At 47.6% G+C, this 18,144-nt stretch overlaps 1 protein-coding gene across 1 annotated transcript in view; it reads right to left on the reverse strand.

The window, feature by feature from the left end:
* Positions 1–533: 533 nt before the first annotated feature.
* The window catches only part of CSMD2 (CUB and Sushi multiple domains 2), a 325,013-nt gene continuing 307,402 nt past the window's right edge, over positions 534–18,144 (reverse strand). The window contains exons 61-72 of the mRNA XM_084497137.1: positions 16,854–17,027; positions 15,710–15,883; positions 12,498–12,571; positions 11,140–11,251; positions 8,908–9,087; positions 8,209–8,274; positions 7,473–7,634; positions 6,868–6,980; positions 6,035–6,122; positions 4,695–4,833; positions 3,952–4,127; positions 534–3,681 (exon numbers count right to left, since the gene is read on the reverse strand). Coding sequence (XP_084353263.1) covers positions 3,968–4,127; positions 4,695–4,833; positions 6,035–6,122; positions 6,868–6,980; positions 7,473–7,634; positions 8,209–8,274; positions 8,908–9,087; positions 11,140–11,251; positions 12,498–12,571; positions 15,710–15,883; positions 16,854–17,027 — 1,442 coding nt within the window. The 3' untranslated portion in view covers positions 534–3,681; positions 3,952–3,967. The remainder of the gene's footprint in view (positions 3,682–3,951; positions 4,128–4,694; positions 4,834–6,034; positions 6,123–6,867; positions 6,981–7,472; positions 7,635–8,208; positions 8,275–8,907; positions 9,088–11,139; positions 11,252–12,497; positions 12,572–15,709; positions 15,884–16,853; positions 17,028–18,144) is intronic.

Consider the following 18,144-nt stretch of genomic DNA (forward strand, 5'->3'; position numbering starts at 1 on the left):
GAGGACCCGTGAGCTCCCCGAGCCCTCCCGGCAGACCGAGCATCAGCTCCCTGCTGGGGGGCAAGGGAGGGGAGGATGAGACCACAGCTGGAAAAACATCACATCTCATTAGTGCAGAGCAAGTGAGAAGAGAGGAGGGCACCAAAAGGGCTGGCAGACAGATGTCAGTTTGGTTCAGCTCCTTGCAGATAAGCCTGCTGCTGGCTGCGCAGCGCAGACCGTGTCCAGATTGGGGCTGTCTGCCCAGGGCAGGGAGAGGCGTGCCGCGGTGCTGATGGGGAAAGGGGCAAGGTCTGGCCTGAGTCCTCCGCTTTTTGCTGCTGCTGTGCATTGCTGAGAGCCGGGACGTGCTTCTGAGTGGCGGTGGCACGAGGCCAGGACATAAAGGTCAGGAGCTTCCCCCAGCCTCCAGCCCTGGGGCCATGGGTGCATCCCTGCTGTCCTCATGCATGGGCACGTGTGTGCGTGCAGGTCAGCATCCAGAGGACCCTAGAAGAAAACTTTGGCAGCTCATGAAAAAGGCACCAGAGGAATGTAAGAAAAGCAATGCAAAAATTTATATTTTATTTTAATTCAAAAATTTAAAATAGCTTTCAAATTCAGTAAAGTATGCCTGGACACAATGAAAAGCCTCATATACAGAGACAGATAAATTAAATTGTATATATTGCAGACAAGCCAAGTGTATGTATAGATTACATATTTACACTTTTATGTAAACCATATTTATACATTTTATTACATTTACAAAAAAAAGCTGATCTTCCACTACTGTTTACTACAATAATGAAAAAACATTTACATTGTGTCTTTACTGTACAAACTTTTGCTTCATAAAAATATATCTCTGTACAAAAGAGGGATTTTTTTTTCTTTAATTTTTCTTTCTTTTTTTTCTTTTTTTTTTTTTTCTTTTCTTTTTTAAACATAATGCAAGTCCTCTGGGCGCAAGAATGAAGAATGTCACGTATCAGGTCCCAGCCAGCTTGCAAAAAAATGGGACAAGACCCCCGCCACTGCCTTTGTTGCTTGGGCAACAGTAGAAAATGGTAGATAATAGGCTGAAAGCAGCAAGTCTCGTTTAAGTACAGCTCCCATTCTCCCTACCTTGCTGTTAAAATACCTCGGGCTCGTTTTACACACCTTGACACAAGCTTCTCTTTGCTATTACTTTGATTGAGTAGGATTTGGAAAGGTCTGAAAAGCAAATGTGGGACCTGTTGTGTGCGTACATCGCTCCCCTCTGCCTGAGCTGCTCGGTGCGTGGCAGGGGCTGGGCTCTGCTGGCAGCCGGGAGAGGATTTTCTGCAGCTCAGCGGCAGGAGCCCAGTGAGGTTCGAGCTCTGCTGCTGCTGTTGGGGGATGCTGCAAGGTGCTGGAGTTGTGGATACTGAGAGAGGAGTCAGGATGTTGCCATCAATGGCACCAGAGCACAGGGGACTACAAAAGGGTGCTGCCTTCAGAATTTGTTTGGTTTCAGGATCTGCGATTCTCTCATTTGCCATGCAAAGGAGCCTGGTCTCTTTGCTGTGGCATGGGGATTTGGCAAAGGCAGGGAAGAATAGGCTGTAGGTTTGGCCAAGGGCATGTATAACATTAGAGTAGAACAAAGTATAACAAAATTAGAGTAGAAGGGGCCTTTGAAGTCAAATACGGGCCAGAAGAGCAGGTGTGAAGTCAGGAACCAGCTCTCTCTCTGCACACAGAAGCAGGAACCTGGGGAATATCCTGATCTCGGTTACATCAGTGTGCGAGAGGCAGCTCCTGACTTCACCACAGCAGCTCGACTGAAGCAGACGAACTGCAGGGGAGATGTGCCCTGGCCTCAGCCTACTTGGGGTCCCCTCTTCTTACCTCCCCTTCAGCTTGCCCTGAGGTCCGTGTCCTGCAAGCTGGAGATGCTCCGGGAGAGGCAGGCGCCCTGCCAGCCCGTCCTGGCTACCTGAAGGAACATAGTCCCACAGCCATGGAGGGCTGCAACTGCCTCTGCCTGTATATTTGGCACGAGCTGGCAGCGTGGCTTGCTGCAGGACTCGCTCTGTCAAGGTCCAGCACTGGCCCTGAGCTACGTGTGCACCCACCTCCGTGCGGCAGCGCCTGACTTTCCTCCGCGTTGCATCAGGGCTCTGGCTCGCACATGTGCTTCCACCCACCTCTGAGGAATGAATCAGAGTGCCTCTGCAATGCTTTGGGGAGCAAAGGTGGCATTTTTTGGCAGGCTGGCTGGTGAGCAAATAGGCTGTAGAACGCTGCTTACTCTAAGAGTGCTGAATAAGAGACAGAAGTAAAAAAAATAATATATATTTATACATATACACGCACACACACACACACACACAGTAAACAAATAAACAAAACAGAAAAAAACTACCCTGTGGTGTTCATTAGACAAAACCTCAGCTGATGTTAGGTAGGGGAAAGCCAGTGTTTAAATGCAAGCATGGATGTAAACACCACCCCTTTTGTTTTAATTATTCTCCCATCAAGTTTTCTGTAAGAAAAAGATGCTTCATTGACTTACTGCTCTAAGTCAACTGTATTTCAGAGAGGTGCTTGACATAGTTTGGTAAAATGGCACTGTTGCCTTCGTTGACTCTTGTCTGGTGTAAGAAACTGTGACTCAAACCAAACAGACTAAACCCCTAAATCAACAAGAGCAGCGCTCCTCTTTATTAGAGGAGGAAAGTGTCATCACAAAAGCATCGTTCGTTTATAAGGGAGGAAAAATGTCAAGCTGCCTTATCTGTTCTCACGAAAGCCAAACCAACCTTTCTGCTCCTGGGAAATAAAGGGAAGAGCTTTGGATAGAAATTAAAACTCTTATTGCATTGCCATTTGGAGGATCAATATGGAAAGGGCAAAGGCTTCTGAATGCTACTGGTGTGCGTGGGGGCACCGTTATTTGTTATAGTTATTTTTAAAGAGGTTTTTGTCCCTTCGTGTCTGTCAGCAGTTTTCTTATTAGGGTGTTTGGGAATGGCTAAAATTGGCAGTCACCAGGAGAAGGAAAGAGGTGGAGGGAAGTTTTCTTATCAGCCCTGAAAGCAGCCTCAGGTTCAAAGAGACAGTGTCAATGACGAAGACGGGGGCAGAAGAAACCCAACAAGAACGTACAAAGGAAAATTAAATACAGGGAAGAAAAGTTTGAAAAGGTCCCATTTGAAAACATCTGTTTAGACAAACCAACAAACAACCCATACAACCAGATAAAGACAAATCAAGTATTCACCTTCTCCCGTACCGGTATTTTCCATGAACCCCAAGCAGCACCTCGTGCAGTGCGACCTGCGTTCGTCCTTCCTGTCCAAGCTCCCCCCAAAAGTGGAGGGGACCCCACACACCCCGCTGCTCCCTGCAGCGTATCGATCCCACCGCCTCACTTCCCAGGTCCTCCACTTCCCCAGGCCTTGACATCGGGCTGAAACCCACCGGGAGCACGGGAGAGAGGAGCTGTGCTGGAGCAGACCTTTGGTTGGCTCCGTTATCCACGGCAGGATGCAGAAGGAGGACGAGGATGACAGAGGACAACCCAGCAGTCTCTCGGGAGTTAACACAAAGTCCAACAAGGTGTAGCAGCTTCTCCACAGCCTCAACACGGTTGGGAGGAGGGAGATGGGAGGGAATGGATGGAGGCTAGTGAGGTGAAACACAATCATCCGCTAGATACCAACCCGGAGGAGTCTGGACAATGGGAAAGGAAGGGCGAGAGAGAAGGAAACAGTTGGTTCTTATGAGCAGAAATGAAAGCCTGTAAAGCTTTGCTATCTCAAACTAAGAACTTGCCAGGCTAGAAGTGCCCGTGAGGGCCGCTTGATGCTTTTAGAATCATAGAATCACAGAATTTTGTTTACAACGGCAAGTTATTCCTCTGCCCCTGTGCAGTAAAACTTTTAACCCTCTTGGTTTACCTTCCTCTGTACTCCCTCTCGTGCTCCCTTTCTGCCCACTCACCGCATGGGGACGAGTGCTATACAGCTGTGCACACAGTGCTGACTGTGAACTCCGTCTCGTTGGCCATGATGTCCGTGGGCTGCAGGTTTCGGTCATACATAGGGTTTTCAAATGTTGCTCGGACGTTGGTGTTTTCATGGCCTGCATAGCCATTGAATGGGACTTTTGGTCTTCTCCTACAGAAAGCCAGAGAGAAAATCCAGAGAGGTCGCAGCTACTCCTGCTGTAGGCAGCACAACCGCACTGGCAAAGTCAGTGGAAAGGAGAGAGCTGCTTTTGAACAGGGTAAACACCTGGGGGAAAGGCAGCAGGGATCTATAACAAATCTTATTATAGACCTGTGGCAAAGGAAGCTCTCTGGGCTTTGCTATAGGCCTAAGCATGCTCCGTCTGTAGAGCAGCCAGTCCACACAATGCTTTGAAGTGCAACAACATTTCTACAGCAACGCACTGATCAGGAGAAATTCGTGATTTACAACATATGCAAAGCCGAAGTATGAAATTTACTTTGCCTTATCCTACTTAATGTTGCCACAAATCTTATTGATGGTCATAATAGCGCTCAGCACTCTCCGCGCCTAACACCCTTGTCCTTCCATGCATGCTTGCTCCATTACTTTTTTTTACTTTCTACACTAAATGAGAAACCAGGTCTAGGGGGAGTGCTTTTAAGTCAAGCTCACAAATATTTCTGTCAACCCCATTATTTTGTTTCACTTACTGGCATCTTTCCTGAAACCTACCTGTGTTTGTACAGATAAAGCACGAACCCTGCAATAATCAGGGCTATGAAAGGCACAAGAATGGCAGCTGCCACAGAACTGCTGTTTGATGCAAAATGGTGTCCTATTGATTCTGGATCATTTTCCATCATGCTGATGTCTGAAACACAGCAAAGGTAACCAAATTTCAAAACACCGCTGCAGGAAATGGGGTTTGCTTGACTTACAGGCTACCTCTTCAAGGACAGAACAAGTTACAAGTGTTGCTGTAAAAGGTAATCAAAAGCTTCTGGCTTTCGTGAAGAAAGGTTTGGAGATCTAGCCTAGCTCAGGCATTATCATTTATTGAGGAGTGCAATTAAAGATAGATGTAAACAGATTAACCTTACTGAAACGCTCATGCTTGGATACGTAAAGCCAGGCTTTAAGAGAGACTTCCAAAGGCCACAATAATGAGCATCTAATTCTCCATAAAGGTGAGAAGACTCCAGGGTTAGATTCCAAAAATGCTAAGAGGCCTAAGAGCTTAAGCCACATTTTAAGAGAGATTTAGAGGCTTAGACCTTGGGTAGTCTAAGCTCTCAAGTGCCTCTGTGACTTCTGAAAGTGCGATGGAGATGCTTTTTGTGGCAGCAATGGGACCTGGGCTCTTAGGTCAGACATCTGGCAAGATGGGGAAAAAAATGTGCCCAGGTGCTCTTTTGTGCCTCCAAACTCCTTCTGTCTTTGAACAGAAACATGTTTATTTAAATGCCTCATTTTAGTTCCCAAGTTAAAAATGTTCTTGTTGTATTGTTTGTCTTCCCCAGATCTTGTGTTATCCAAGTTGAGGAGGGGAGTTTAGTCTCCGTTGTCAGAATATCCAATGTTTAAGGTGTTTGAACACCAGCTAGAGCAGAGCTGCTGCATCCACTGTGCAGGGAGGAACCAGAGGTGAGAAGAGAGCAGCTTGCAGGGTGGAAACACTTTCAGGGAATTGTGATTCCCTCCTTCCTGTGCAGCGTGGATGGCTCTGCCTCAAAACTGAAAAACCAGCAGCTGCTTCAGATGCAACCACCTCCGTCTCCCTTGGCTATGGAGACATGAGGGCACCCACTTCTCCACCCCAGTGGCTGGTTTGGGTTTTGTCATCTCTCTTGTAAATGATATACGGTGGGGAGAAGCACAGGGGAGACAGGCTGGGCCTTCACTGGGAAGGGCTACATGAAACCTGATAGGTCAAAAACAACTGGAGGAATCTGGCCCAGCAGGGTTGAAAACTACTGCCAGGGGCAGTAGGATTGTTCCCTGCTTGAAAACCTCCACTACCACCAATATCTAGCCTTTGACAATTAAGGGAGGAAGTGTTAGAGGAAGGTTACCCAGTCTCTGAAGACCAAACTGCCCGAACCCTTTGCCACGCACGAAGCCCTGGTACACAAACGTGCCACTTGACGACTCTGATGAGACCTGCAATGACATGAGACCAGAGATTAACACATTTCTGCAACACTTCCCTGGGTTTTCAGCACCCATCTTGTCAGCCTCTTTCAGCTTCACGCACAGCATTAATTTAATTCAATTCCCCAGAAAAAAAAGTGGCATTTTTAAAGGAAGTTTAACTGCCCAACAACTTGTTAAGACTCTCACATCTTGAGGGGAGGGGGGTGGAGGAAATCTTGTTTGCAATAAGCTACAGACCATGCTGCTGATTCAACAGGGATAGCAATGACCCTGAGCTACGACTGGCCATGGGTCAATCAGATGCACACTTCTTCTAAGCTCCAGTGGATCTCTTATGGGCATGGGAAGCTACCCAACACAGAAATTGGGGTGAGAAGTTGACTCTGTAAGGAAAGATTAGCTCTTCTAACTTGATGTTACAGAGATATAAAACGTTAACATGGAATTAATCATGTTGGTTTCTCCTCTAGTGCTATCTGGAAGACTTACAGATAACCAGAGGGCAGTAAGAAAAAAATACAGCTACAAGGGAGTGTGGAAGAGCTGACTGCTCATGTAACATTATCTCATGTGCTGGAAGAATGCCCTATGTGCCCTTCAAGCAAGCAGGGCACTGGAGGATAACAGCCTCATATTGCTACCAGCTAAGGGAGTTATTTCACCAGCTGCAGTGAGAGGAAAGCTGGGGTTATGATAGAATTGGGATGGATGAATCATGTGGACTTTGTATACGATGTGTCCATGCACTTACGTGTCCATCTAGAGCCCATTTATCATTTTTGAACTTGTTTAAAAAGATCTCCACTGGCCCCATTATCTGATAAACCTGGAGAAGCAGGTGCACGTCTTCTTTCTTGTAAATGCCTGGAACACAAGTGACTTTGAATCATGAGATTGTAACAACAATTCGAAGTAATTCACTTGCTACCTGTCAGAGCAGAGAAATCATCTCAGAATGGACAACAACTCCTCCTATAAATCCATCAGTGGGATACACCAGGAAACACACCACAAAACCACAATCCCACACCCATCCCCCAGGATATTAAAGACATTTTGCACACAGGAAGAGACTCAGCTGTTAATGTTTAGCTTGTATTGCCAGGTCAGTAACAGCGCTCCTTCAAGGGCAGGGACAAGGGCACTTGTGCCATTTAATTGTTTGTATTACACTACAAATCCACCACTCCGGCCCTATGGGAATGGAAAACGGACTGGGTTGTGCTGCCTTTCAGTTCGAGTCACAGCAAACCCAGGTATAGGACACACCATTCAGGTAGCTGAGCACACTGCCTCTTTCCCTGAGACAACACTGTGAGTATAAATCCCTACAAATGGCCACGTTGGCTCCCTTACCAGACACCTGGAGCTCCACGCCGCTGTGGTCTATTAAAGTGGCATTGACTTTACTGGTGACAGGGTCGAAGCTGGTGACAGACAGCATCGCAGGCTGCTTCTTTCCCATGTATTCATAGGAGCCTTTCCAAAGGGAATTTCTTGCGAACACGTCAGCAGGCACTAGAAACCACAGCAAACGGGGACACAAACACAAGAGCATTGCATTGCTGCTTATTTCCATTTTTCAGAAATCAAAATAGAGTGAATTTCTTTCTTTCCTCGAATTCAAAAATATGTATTTAAATATCTCGAATCCCACCCACTCTCTGTATTATCATCACTGAGTACAAAGCCAAAGAGAGGAGAACAAACAAGCTGATGACTTTAATTTTGTTGTTTTGACAAAAAAAATGCCATGAAAATTTTAAAAACAAACAAAACCTAAAAATGGATTCTTAGGAAAAGCTAGCACACACACACACAAAAAAAATCCCAACATCCACCAAAGTTTTAAAAAAGCTCTGATGTAAAACATCCTAGAGGGCTTGACTCTCCAGGGAGTGCAGTGGATGTTGGTGCTCGACTCCCTCAAGGCTCCTGTCCATTCTCCAGCCAAGCATGAAGGAACAGGATGGGGCGTGTGGGCTTTTTTCACCAGCTCTGCTGTTTTAGATGTTTTTTTGGCTGCTCTGGGGGCAGGGTAGGAAGGGATGGACCTCACCCTTTGCCACAGAGAGCCAGCCCCATCACGTACCTGACACCTTGGCGAGCGGCGGGTCCCGCGCGGTGCCAACCGGCCTTCCACTGGGGCGGATGTCAGCTGGAAGAGAGGGACAAACCCCAAACCAATGAATATTGGTGCATCCAACACTGTTGAGACACTTTTTTTCTGTTGTGGCAGTACTCATAAAGGACAGCCCTCACCTGATGTTGCTTGCACACATAATGGGGCTAACCGTCCTACAGGGGCTTTGCATGGGTTCCTGCCCACCTGCTGCAGACTGAATCAGCACAAGGCTTTCATTTACTGTCCTTGCCATCATTAATTGCCTTGCCACCTGCTCCAAACCAGTGCCCTGAGATAGCTACCATGCTCCCCAAGAGCCACGCAGCTGGATTTCAAGACTACATGTTCCTGACCTAAGACTTTAGCTTTGGGGCAAATAAAAGGTTGGTAAGGTACAGACCAAGGTTCATCTCGTGCAGATATTTCTAGGTCCAAGCCACCTGGCAGAAATCCCCCCATCTTTGCCCTGCTTCCCTCCTGGGAGCTCGGCAAGACCCTGTGGCAGCTGTGGTATCTGCAACCAGCTCAGCCACGCAAACCCATGACTCTCTCTAAAGAGCCAGTGTAGCTCCAAGAATAGAGCTGTTTTCTCTTGGGCTGCAATGCTCCCCTCTGCAGAGATGTAAGGAAAAGCCAAGCTGGCATCATGCTGCTCAGAGCTTTTACCGAGGCAAATGGGTGGTTTTCCCGTCCAGCTGCCATCTGCTTTGCAGGTTCGATGCTCAGATCCTCCAGTGAGATAGTACCCGTTCTGACAGGAATAGATCAAGGTGTAGCCCAGGGATGGCAAATCCAGAGCCCCGACGTTGGCGTGGGAGGGGGTTTCTGGCTGCTTACAGTGGTGAGCTGAAAAGCACAAAACCAGAGGTGAGATTCCCCACCCAGAAAGGCAGAAGAGTGTCACCAGTGAGATCAGCAGGGACGCAAATGTCTTTGAAGAGCATTTTTCAGCAAAAGCTTTCTCTGATCACTGAGGGAGACAATGCCATGCCTGGATTTTTCCCAGCCTGATGAATTAATGAGACCATTTCCTGTGCTTCACTGGCCAGATTGCTCTTCCTGGCTGAAGCTCTCAGGGGATCCTTCACGCAGTTCCAGCTTCCATGAACTAAAAAAAAAATCAGGCACCATTATCCCTCATCTTTTAAAGAAAAAAAAGTCAAAACCGAATGATGCTAAAGACCTTGTGCCTGACACATGGAAGAGAAGAAAACTCAGTTCACCCTCTTAGAGCTGAGCAGGAGTTTGAGCTTCTTGGGGTTCCCTTGTAGCTGCACTCAGAAAGGCTGGGAAAAGAAACTGAACAGCCTCCTTCCTTCTCTCTTTCAGCTTTCATCCCAGCAATGTGTCCCAGAAACATCTGCAGGCCAAAACGTGCCTTCACAGGACATCAGGGCCCAGTAAGTCAAGCCAACGACTCCAGGGGGTGCACTCCAGATCTGTTTTTACATAACCTTTCTTCACAGGACCAGTGTCCTACTAATAATTTGCATCTACCTGTTCATAGGATCACACAGCAAGTCCTCAGAAGCGTGCAATAGCCATAAATTCCTATAATTGCTCGATAACTTCCAGGAGATGGCCTACAGAAACCTAAGCTGAGCTTGTCCAACTGCCTGCCACCAGAGAGAGCGTGTGCGTGTGCTGCTCTATCAGGCCTTGTAGTAAACGTGTCACCACTTTCCTTGAGAAGTTACGGCACCCAGCTAATCCATCACAGCGCCAGGAAGCTCGCTCTCACCCACGCTGTAAATTTCCCTGTTCCGTCGCTCTCAAACCGCTCATGAATGAAAACAAATCCTCGGCAGCCTTCATGAGGTATTATCTTCATCCTCGTTTTAAAGAAGGTGGAAAATAAAATTCGGAAAGGCTGAGAGACCAACCTGAACTCGCACAGCCATAAAGCTACATCCGAGACCCCAGCTCCGAGCCCGTAGCCCTGCTCAGAGCCGGCAACTCAGCACCACACGAGCAGTGACTGCATCCACTCCACGCTCCTGTGCTGCAGACAGTGAATGCTGTTCACAGAACCTAACAGCAACAGCTCAGCAGCCCTCGCTGACACGAGTAAGTCAAAAATAACTTCTGTTTCAACACATCTAGCACCAGGAGCAAAATCCCACTTACAGTCACAGCTGCTGCCGCATCCCTGCCATCTTCCAATTCAGCAGAGGGAAGCCTGTGAATCTGGGGTCACGTTCCCTTCACCAAGGCGAGCAGTGGGGAAAGGCAGCTTCCAAAACAACTGCCCCCTCTCCCCTGATGCTACCTGTAGGAGTTTTGAAAGGCAGGCACCCAGCGGGGTTACCAGCCTGGGCTGCTCGCAGCATGCGTCCCTGCAGGGTTTGTTAACTGAAAAATATCTCACCAATAAACCGTCTCACAAGAGAGAGGGAGAAGATTTGTAGTACTTATGATACAGAGGCCATGATGGATATTACAGCTTAAATACATTAACTCAAATTCCTTCTGGTGTAGCAGGGAAAAGATGATGGACAGCTTAAAACAAAGAGCAACACATTATTAAAGACGAAGAAAAACACTGCTTTGCTGGAGAACCCTTCTGGCTAAATGTTAACCACGTCCCTGGAGTGCGAGCTCACATCTCGGCCCTCAAATGTGGTTTCAGAAGCACAGCACAAAGCCTCACCTCAAACTACATCTCTGAGGAAGGAACAAGTTAAACAAAAATCTTATCTGAAACCAGAAGTGGCTGCTGGTATAATCATGTCAGCAGAGAAGTGATCATGCGGGCTCCCCTTTTCTTCAAGGATGTGTTTTTTCAGAGCCTTCCCCAAAAAGACACCAGCTCTTCAGCGCCAGCCATTTGCATGGTGAGATACAGCACAACAAAAATATAACTGTACGGTCAAAGGCACAAAACATCCCAACACTTACGGACGCAGTCTGGCTGCACGCCGCTCCACGTCAGGTTGGGGAGGCAGGTGCGGGTGGTTGAGCCCTGCAGCAGGTACCCCTTCTGGCACTTGAAGAAAATGATGCTTCCCACCTGTTTCAACAGGAGACAAAACACCGAACTTGCCACTGCAATGCACTTATAATACAAAAGCACTCCTATAATTTTCATCTGTACACTGAAAAGATGATTTGCCCGCTTTCTGCACTCACCCCCCTGCCAGAATCCAGTGCCAAGATGTCCCTCAGAGCCCCTGGAAACCTGCTGCCTTTAGCTGTGCTGAGAGTTACTTTGTTCAGTGATAAGGAAGGCTGCTACATCTTGTAAAAACAACCAGAGCTAGCATTGTATTTAGAAATGGCTAAAACGTCTGCCAAAAGGGACATTCAAAATGACTAGTATCGATAAACATTGCTCAGCCACAGTGTCAGTGCCAAATTGGACTGTGAGCAGCAAAAAGGATCACAAAAACTGAAAACTGACTCCTCAACGTGCCTGAGGTATGCCTACTTTTTGCAGATTATTGCCTTTGTGTATTTGGTTTCAAGGTAGCAAAGATCACCCCCTGCTTCAGGCAGGTGGCAGTGTGACGCAGTTTGGCTGTGAGCCCCAATACTTCAGCGGGATTTGCTTTTAAACCAAAATACGCTGGCAAACGATCCCCACGTAGGGCTTTGAACATCTCCTCTGTCCCCCCCCCAGGAAGGCTGTACTATGCTGGGGTGAAATTTCCCCAAATTTCCCTTCTCCATCACCACCTCGACCCCAATGAGGCGGCTCTGCTACAGCGCACAGCTCGCAGACCAGCAACCCTCGCAAAAATCAGGCTCAGGGTGTCTCAGGATTAATTAAATACTAGAATTAATTCATTAAAACTCAGGATTAAGATAACTAATTAGCAGCAGAACTGGCAGATCCATTCTGGCAGGGGTGGCTGCGTGGAATTAACTATCCCTGCCCCAGCCCTGGCTCCGTTGCAGCAGGCAATGGGTGCCCACGGGGCCGGCAGCGGAGGCTGGAGGTGGAACACCCCAGGGAATTGCTCTGCTGTTTTCTCTCCTTTCTGCTGATTTCACACTGCATGGATTACGAAAACCACCTACAGGATTTAGTCTGAAAATGAATGGAAATTTCGCCTCTGAAGTGAATACTAATTACGCTAATAACTATTAATTAGCGCTGTAATTAATATTATAAATAATGCCTTGCTAGCTAATCCCCTACAAATGCACTGAGGTGTAACGGAGCACGCCGTGACGTCCTGCCCACAGACAAAACATTAATCCATGGACTGACCACAGCCAGTACCACCGAGGGGACCCCGCTGCTGTGACCGTACCTGGTAGCCCTGGGAGTTGTTCTGCATCCCAAAGAGAGGCACGCCGGGGTCCGCACACGTTGTGAGGCTTGGGTCTAAAAGAAAAGAAATGGATTGTTTTAAAGGAGCTCTTGTGAAAGCCACGCTGGAGCTCTTCCCATGCCTTCCCATGCTCTCCATCCCGTGCCTTTGCAATGCGAGCGAAATATTTTGCTACGGAAGGAATACACGGCAACAGGGAAAAATACATGGATATTTTTGTTCCTTAAATCCCTGACGGTTGCAACACAACCTAACCAGAGGCACTCTATCACCCAGGAGAAAATGTAAGAACATAAATCTTGTCTCAGCAACGTTTCCCTTCTCTTCCCCTGTTCTATACTCCACGAGCAAAGCGGCTGGCTCCTGGCGCCGTGCCCTCCTTTCCTGCTGGCCATCCCCTGCTCCGAGGGAGCGATGGCCCTGTCCTCCCCTGCACCCTGGGTCAGTGCATTCATCCCTCCAGGCAAGGCTCAGCCATCCCTTGCACGCTCACCTCGGCACCTGGCTAGTTTGTGGTGATAGATGGGGGCTGGAAATTTTAATGCGTCTCAGATACATAATCTCTCTTTATGCCTCATTTGGTCTCAATCTATCAGAAGATGAATACACACAATTCAGTAGGAATACTCGCTGCTACTCTTTTAGCATTTATCTCTCCTTTTTTTTTTCCAGTGTGTCGACAGTAGCAGGACATCAATGGGATCGAGGCGGAGATGTATTACTTTGTTATCAGCATCCCAAACAGAGCAAAGGAAACTGGAGTTTCGGGGTGAAAGGCAGCTGGGCAGCAGCTCCTGCTCCTTGGGATCACAAGACTGAGCTACGCTGCAATGCCCACCTGCAGGGATGCTCCAGTACCCCAGCGAGGGGATAACTCTGTTAGCAGAGACCTGGAGCACCGTGGAATCTCATTCAGATGCGATTCTGGCCTGGATTCCCAGCCTTTTTAATTCAACACACTTGATATTGCTATGAGGAGGACCTTAATTCTCCCCCCACTTCCCTGCTCTGCCCAACCCCTCTCTATACTTAGTCAAAAAACTCCAATTAACAGGATTGGGCAAGGCAAGAAATAAACTCCCTAAGAAAAGTCTCCACAACCCAACAAACACAGTGGGAGCAGAAGTGGCCTGTCGTTTCTTGCTGCAGCTGTAGGGAAATGGAGCATGACTTCGGTACCTAACAGCCTGGTCATTTATTTTTATGCCTTTATTCCTTACGGTCTAACTAATCGGCCTCTTCACACCGAAGCATTATGCACACCCTGCTGTTCTCCCTGGTCCTTGAAGCTGTGGCGAGTCACAAAACAAGAGGTACAAAACTTAGCCCATCTGGGGCTGCAGCACACGAGCTAATTCATTTTCCATCATTCAAATTTGCTGAGTTTTTGCCATTCATTACTGATGCAGTTTTCATAGAAGCCCCCAGATAAGTCACAGTGTTTAAAACAAATACAGAGCTCCATCGTCTGGATGAGGTAGAAGGTGATGGATGGCACAGGGTAGAGGGCAGAGCCTCGGTCTCTTGGCTGCATCTGGGGGTCTGGCAGCGCTGACCATCTAATGTGTCTCAAAACTAGATGAGATCTGGCTAAACAGAGCACTTTGGGCTTGGCTGCCTGTGTTGGAAGCTGACGTTTCAGGTCAGGGTTTTGTAGACACGTCTTTCCCTTCCCGTGGTTTGTTTTAAAGAGACAAATTCGAGGTACATTTCACCAGCAGCACAGCGAGCTGTTTGCTGTGTTTGAACACTGCAGTTTCACACATGGCTCGGGAGGGCTGGGTGCCATGTATGTACGGCAGGATCCCTGATTAGGGATTGCAAGGAGGTGAGGAAACATTAGAGAGAAACCCAATACTAGCATCTAAAACCAAAATTTACAACAGCAGGCAACTGTCTATGTGAGAAGCTGCTGGTGGCATCAGCAGGAAACTAAAAGACTTTGACACTCAGGTCACAAATATTTTTACATAAATGTAACTTGCGACACATTTAACATGTAGTTAACAAGCCAGAATGATTGAGAAGAGTGGAGAACAGGCTGAGCTCTGTTTCTGCCCCAGCTGGGGGCAGACAACGTGGTGATGATGGTGTTCTGGCAGGCAGCTAAGGCACACAGCACAGAGCCCGTGCAGCTCAGCACCACGGGAGCTCCGGAACTCAAGACTGGAGCCAGAGTTTTAAATTGGTGGAGAATGCTGTGACTAATTATGATTATACACATCCCTTAGGTCTCCAAGGGTTCTGGAAGCCCCAGAAAATAGTCACATGAAGAATGTTTGGAGGTTTCAACCTGAATCCCAACATTACAGCTCAGCAAAGCAATTTGTAGGATTTTGTTCTCTGTATACATCACCTTCACATTACAGGAGCTGCTATGCTGCCATTCTGGATATAATTCAGACACAACAGAGAACATAAGAGCTCTCATGTGCACCGTTTGGGCAGAACTGGGGTTTGCTGCAGTTTCTGTGAACAGAACAGCCACACTCAACGGTGACCTACGGCTGATTTCGTGGCTGTGTTGCATTTTCAGCCGCATTACCGATAACGATATCGTGCATCTCCACAGAGCGATGCGTTGGGCTGGGGGCCCCTAAGGGAGCCTGGAAGCAGCACGGAGACCACAGAGCACAGGACTGCAAAGCCAATACCCTAGATGTCGGCAGGGGAGTAGCAGCATTAGCACAGTGCAGGGGATGAGTGCAGGTGCAGCGCTGCGCTGATGCACAGCCACTGTCTCCAGCTCCACAAGTTAACTTGGAGACCCCAAAGCACCAGCTTTTGGGGGCTCTGCCTGCTGCTTTCCTCTGCAGGCTCTCCCACAGCCCTCACACCCCAAGGCCCAAGTTGGTAACATGAATCTGGAAGCTGTGCAGAGGAACTCTTTCCTTCCTCCCGCCTGCCCACCTCCAGCAGCAGGGGCAGGAAGGATGGGGCCAGGCACCGAGTCTAAGCAGCAAACTTCAAGACAAGGAGGTGGGTTGTTTACCACCAGCTAGTACGGTCAGCACAAAACAAAAGCATCATCTCCATACAAAAGGAAAACGCTCTAATTTTCAGGGAAACAAAATGCTAATTTCTGCAAACCCAGAAAGGGAAAGAACAATAAAACCCCACGCTTTTCTACAAAGAAAAATGCAAAACGACAACTCTGCTTGAGGCTGCAAGACAGAGGAGCCTCCCCTTACCTATGCAGCTGGGCTGGGTCCCGCTCCATGTCCCATCGGACTGACAGAACCTCCGGGCTGATCCCACCAGAACCAGGGGGGCCAAGCAGGAGAAGGAGACGAACGAGCGGTATGTGAAGCCTCTGTCCTCCCTCCTGCCTTGAGCGGGTATCCCAGGATCACCGCAGAACACAGCTGCAGCAGGCAGAGACCAGGAGATTGCAGTGAGCCTCCTCAGGAGCAGGCAATGTTAATAAGCTAAAGATGGGTCTATTGATGGCCTGGACCTTACTACTCACTGCCATCAAACTCGGTGATTGACTAGGGAATTACTAGTGGCAGGAGGCGTTGCTGGCTACTTTCCTTGTAATTTTCTTTTTTTTTTTTTTTGCCAACTGCTGCTAATTAACTTCCACCTTCTCCCCATCTTTTCTTTTTCTCTTTTTTTTTTCTTTTTTTTTTTTTTTCCCCTAGCAGCATGCTTAGTTATAAAATGCATCTCTAATTGCACGATGTCAAATTGCTGTGCGGTTCCATGTCACACAGAAAGCCCACTAATTATACAAGATCCAGGGAAAGGTGCAAGGAACACAGTGAGGGCTTTGTATGATTTAATATGAAAATGGCTATTGTGCAGCTGCCAGCCATTCAGCCAGGAAAAGAAACTCAAATCTGCCTTTATCATTATGAGACACTTAACTAATTTTTTGCATTAGCTATTTTATCAAGCACATGGGTTTCCAACCAGCCAAAGCTCTGCCTTCACAAAACATTGCTAAATTCTGCTGCAACACCGCAGTGCCCTTTGCCAAGGGATGGCAACGTTTCAGGAGCCCTGGCTTCAGAAAACTCAGTCTCTAAGGAGACATGCAGACAAGCAGCCGGAGTTTTAAAGATGCCTCACAGACAGGAACGTGCGAGGGGTTCAAACCCATTGCAGAGTGGACCTCACACCTACATTAAAAGGGGCTGAGTGATTATGTCCAGATATTTAACTTCATGCATGCTGAAAATGGCCCCTCTGTGACACTGCCAGGCTGGACAAAGTTGTCACTAAAAGCAGTTGTATGGAGACCAGAGGTGTTGGAGAAAGGGCATCAAACGCCTGGGCTTTAAGCCCAGCCCTCCTCCCAGCTCATACACGAAGACACAGAGCTGTACTCACGGAAGCACTGGGGAATTTCCCCACTCCATGTCCCGTTCCCCTCGCAGGTGAGCACAGCAGGCAGGGAGAGCTGGTACCCTTCCAGGCAGGCGTAGCTCACGCTGGAGCCCCAGCTGAAATCCGAGCCCACGACTTTGCCGTTGGGGATGTCTTGCGGGGATTTACAGATGATAGCTGAATGAAAAACAAAGGCATAATCGGTTCTCTCAACTTCTCGGCATAGTTATTTTCATTAACAAGCAAATTCATGTCGGATCAAAGTTATATGCTGCTCTCAAAGAGCATCTCCTGGGACTGGTCTAGTAGGGAGGGGGTTACAAACTTTTCCAGCTGTGTATGCTGTTGTAAACCCTAGGATTTTACTTTGAAGTTTGGAGTTAGCCAAATCCCAAATCTTGAAGTCAGAGTTCTGAGTCTGCGTTCACTTCCAAGTGAAGGTAAGAATCCAGCCTGACTTAGTGTGAAAACTCATCTAAGACTCCCTGAAAGATTCATGGATTTTGGAAAACCTGGCTGAATCTCAGATTAGCAGCTGAATCAATAACCAGCCTGTATTTCGTTCACTCTAGGGTGTTTTAATATGACATTTTTGCAGTGCTTTGATTTTCAGCTCAGGGGAGCATTGGGAAAGATGCTAAGCTCATGCAAATCAACCTGGCCTCCAAATGAGGCTCTGGCCACATTCTATATTATTCCTGCAACATTAGCTCAGTGGTGAGAATGAAAGAGGAGTGTAAGAATTGCTCTTTACAGCCTCTGAAGGAACTGGAGTATATTTGGAAGTTTCTACGTGGTCTGCATTTCTATCAGAATCATGACAGGTAAATTTTCCAGATTGCAAAAGAAGTATACAGCTGCTGCTACAAGCCTTATCTACTCTTGGTGGGGGAGTAAAACACTGGCAGAAGAGATCCAGCTTGTCCTGCAACTGTTCTATTATTTCCCTTTCCTATCTCTGAACTAGAGAGGCAATCTCAGAATGGAGAAATAATGAAAGGAGTTGGAAGAAACATTTTTCAGACTTCAAGATGATGGCAAAAGTGTGTGCCCGCAAAACAGAACGCTTCATTCAAGTTTGATCTGTGTTTTTGTGACGAGTAAGTCACTTAGCTCTCCGTTCTTCACTTTTCTTCTTCTACCCTAGGAATAATGGCAATTCCCTCCTCCCTAGGGCATGATGTGATGACTGATAGACCTAAAGATAGCCAGGTGTTGAGTAATTTGAATAAGCGCTATAAACACAGGGGACAGACTGAATGATAGGACCAAGAAACCCCTAGGTGGGCTCCAG

This window comes from Aythya ferina, assembly GCF_964211825.1.
Source record: "Aythya ferina genome assembly, chromosome: 24".
Classification (NCBI taxonomy): domain Eukaryota; kingdom Metazoa; phylum Chordata; class Aves; order Anseriformes; family Anatidae; genus Aythya; species Aythya ferina.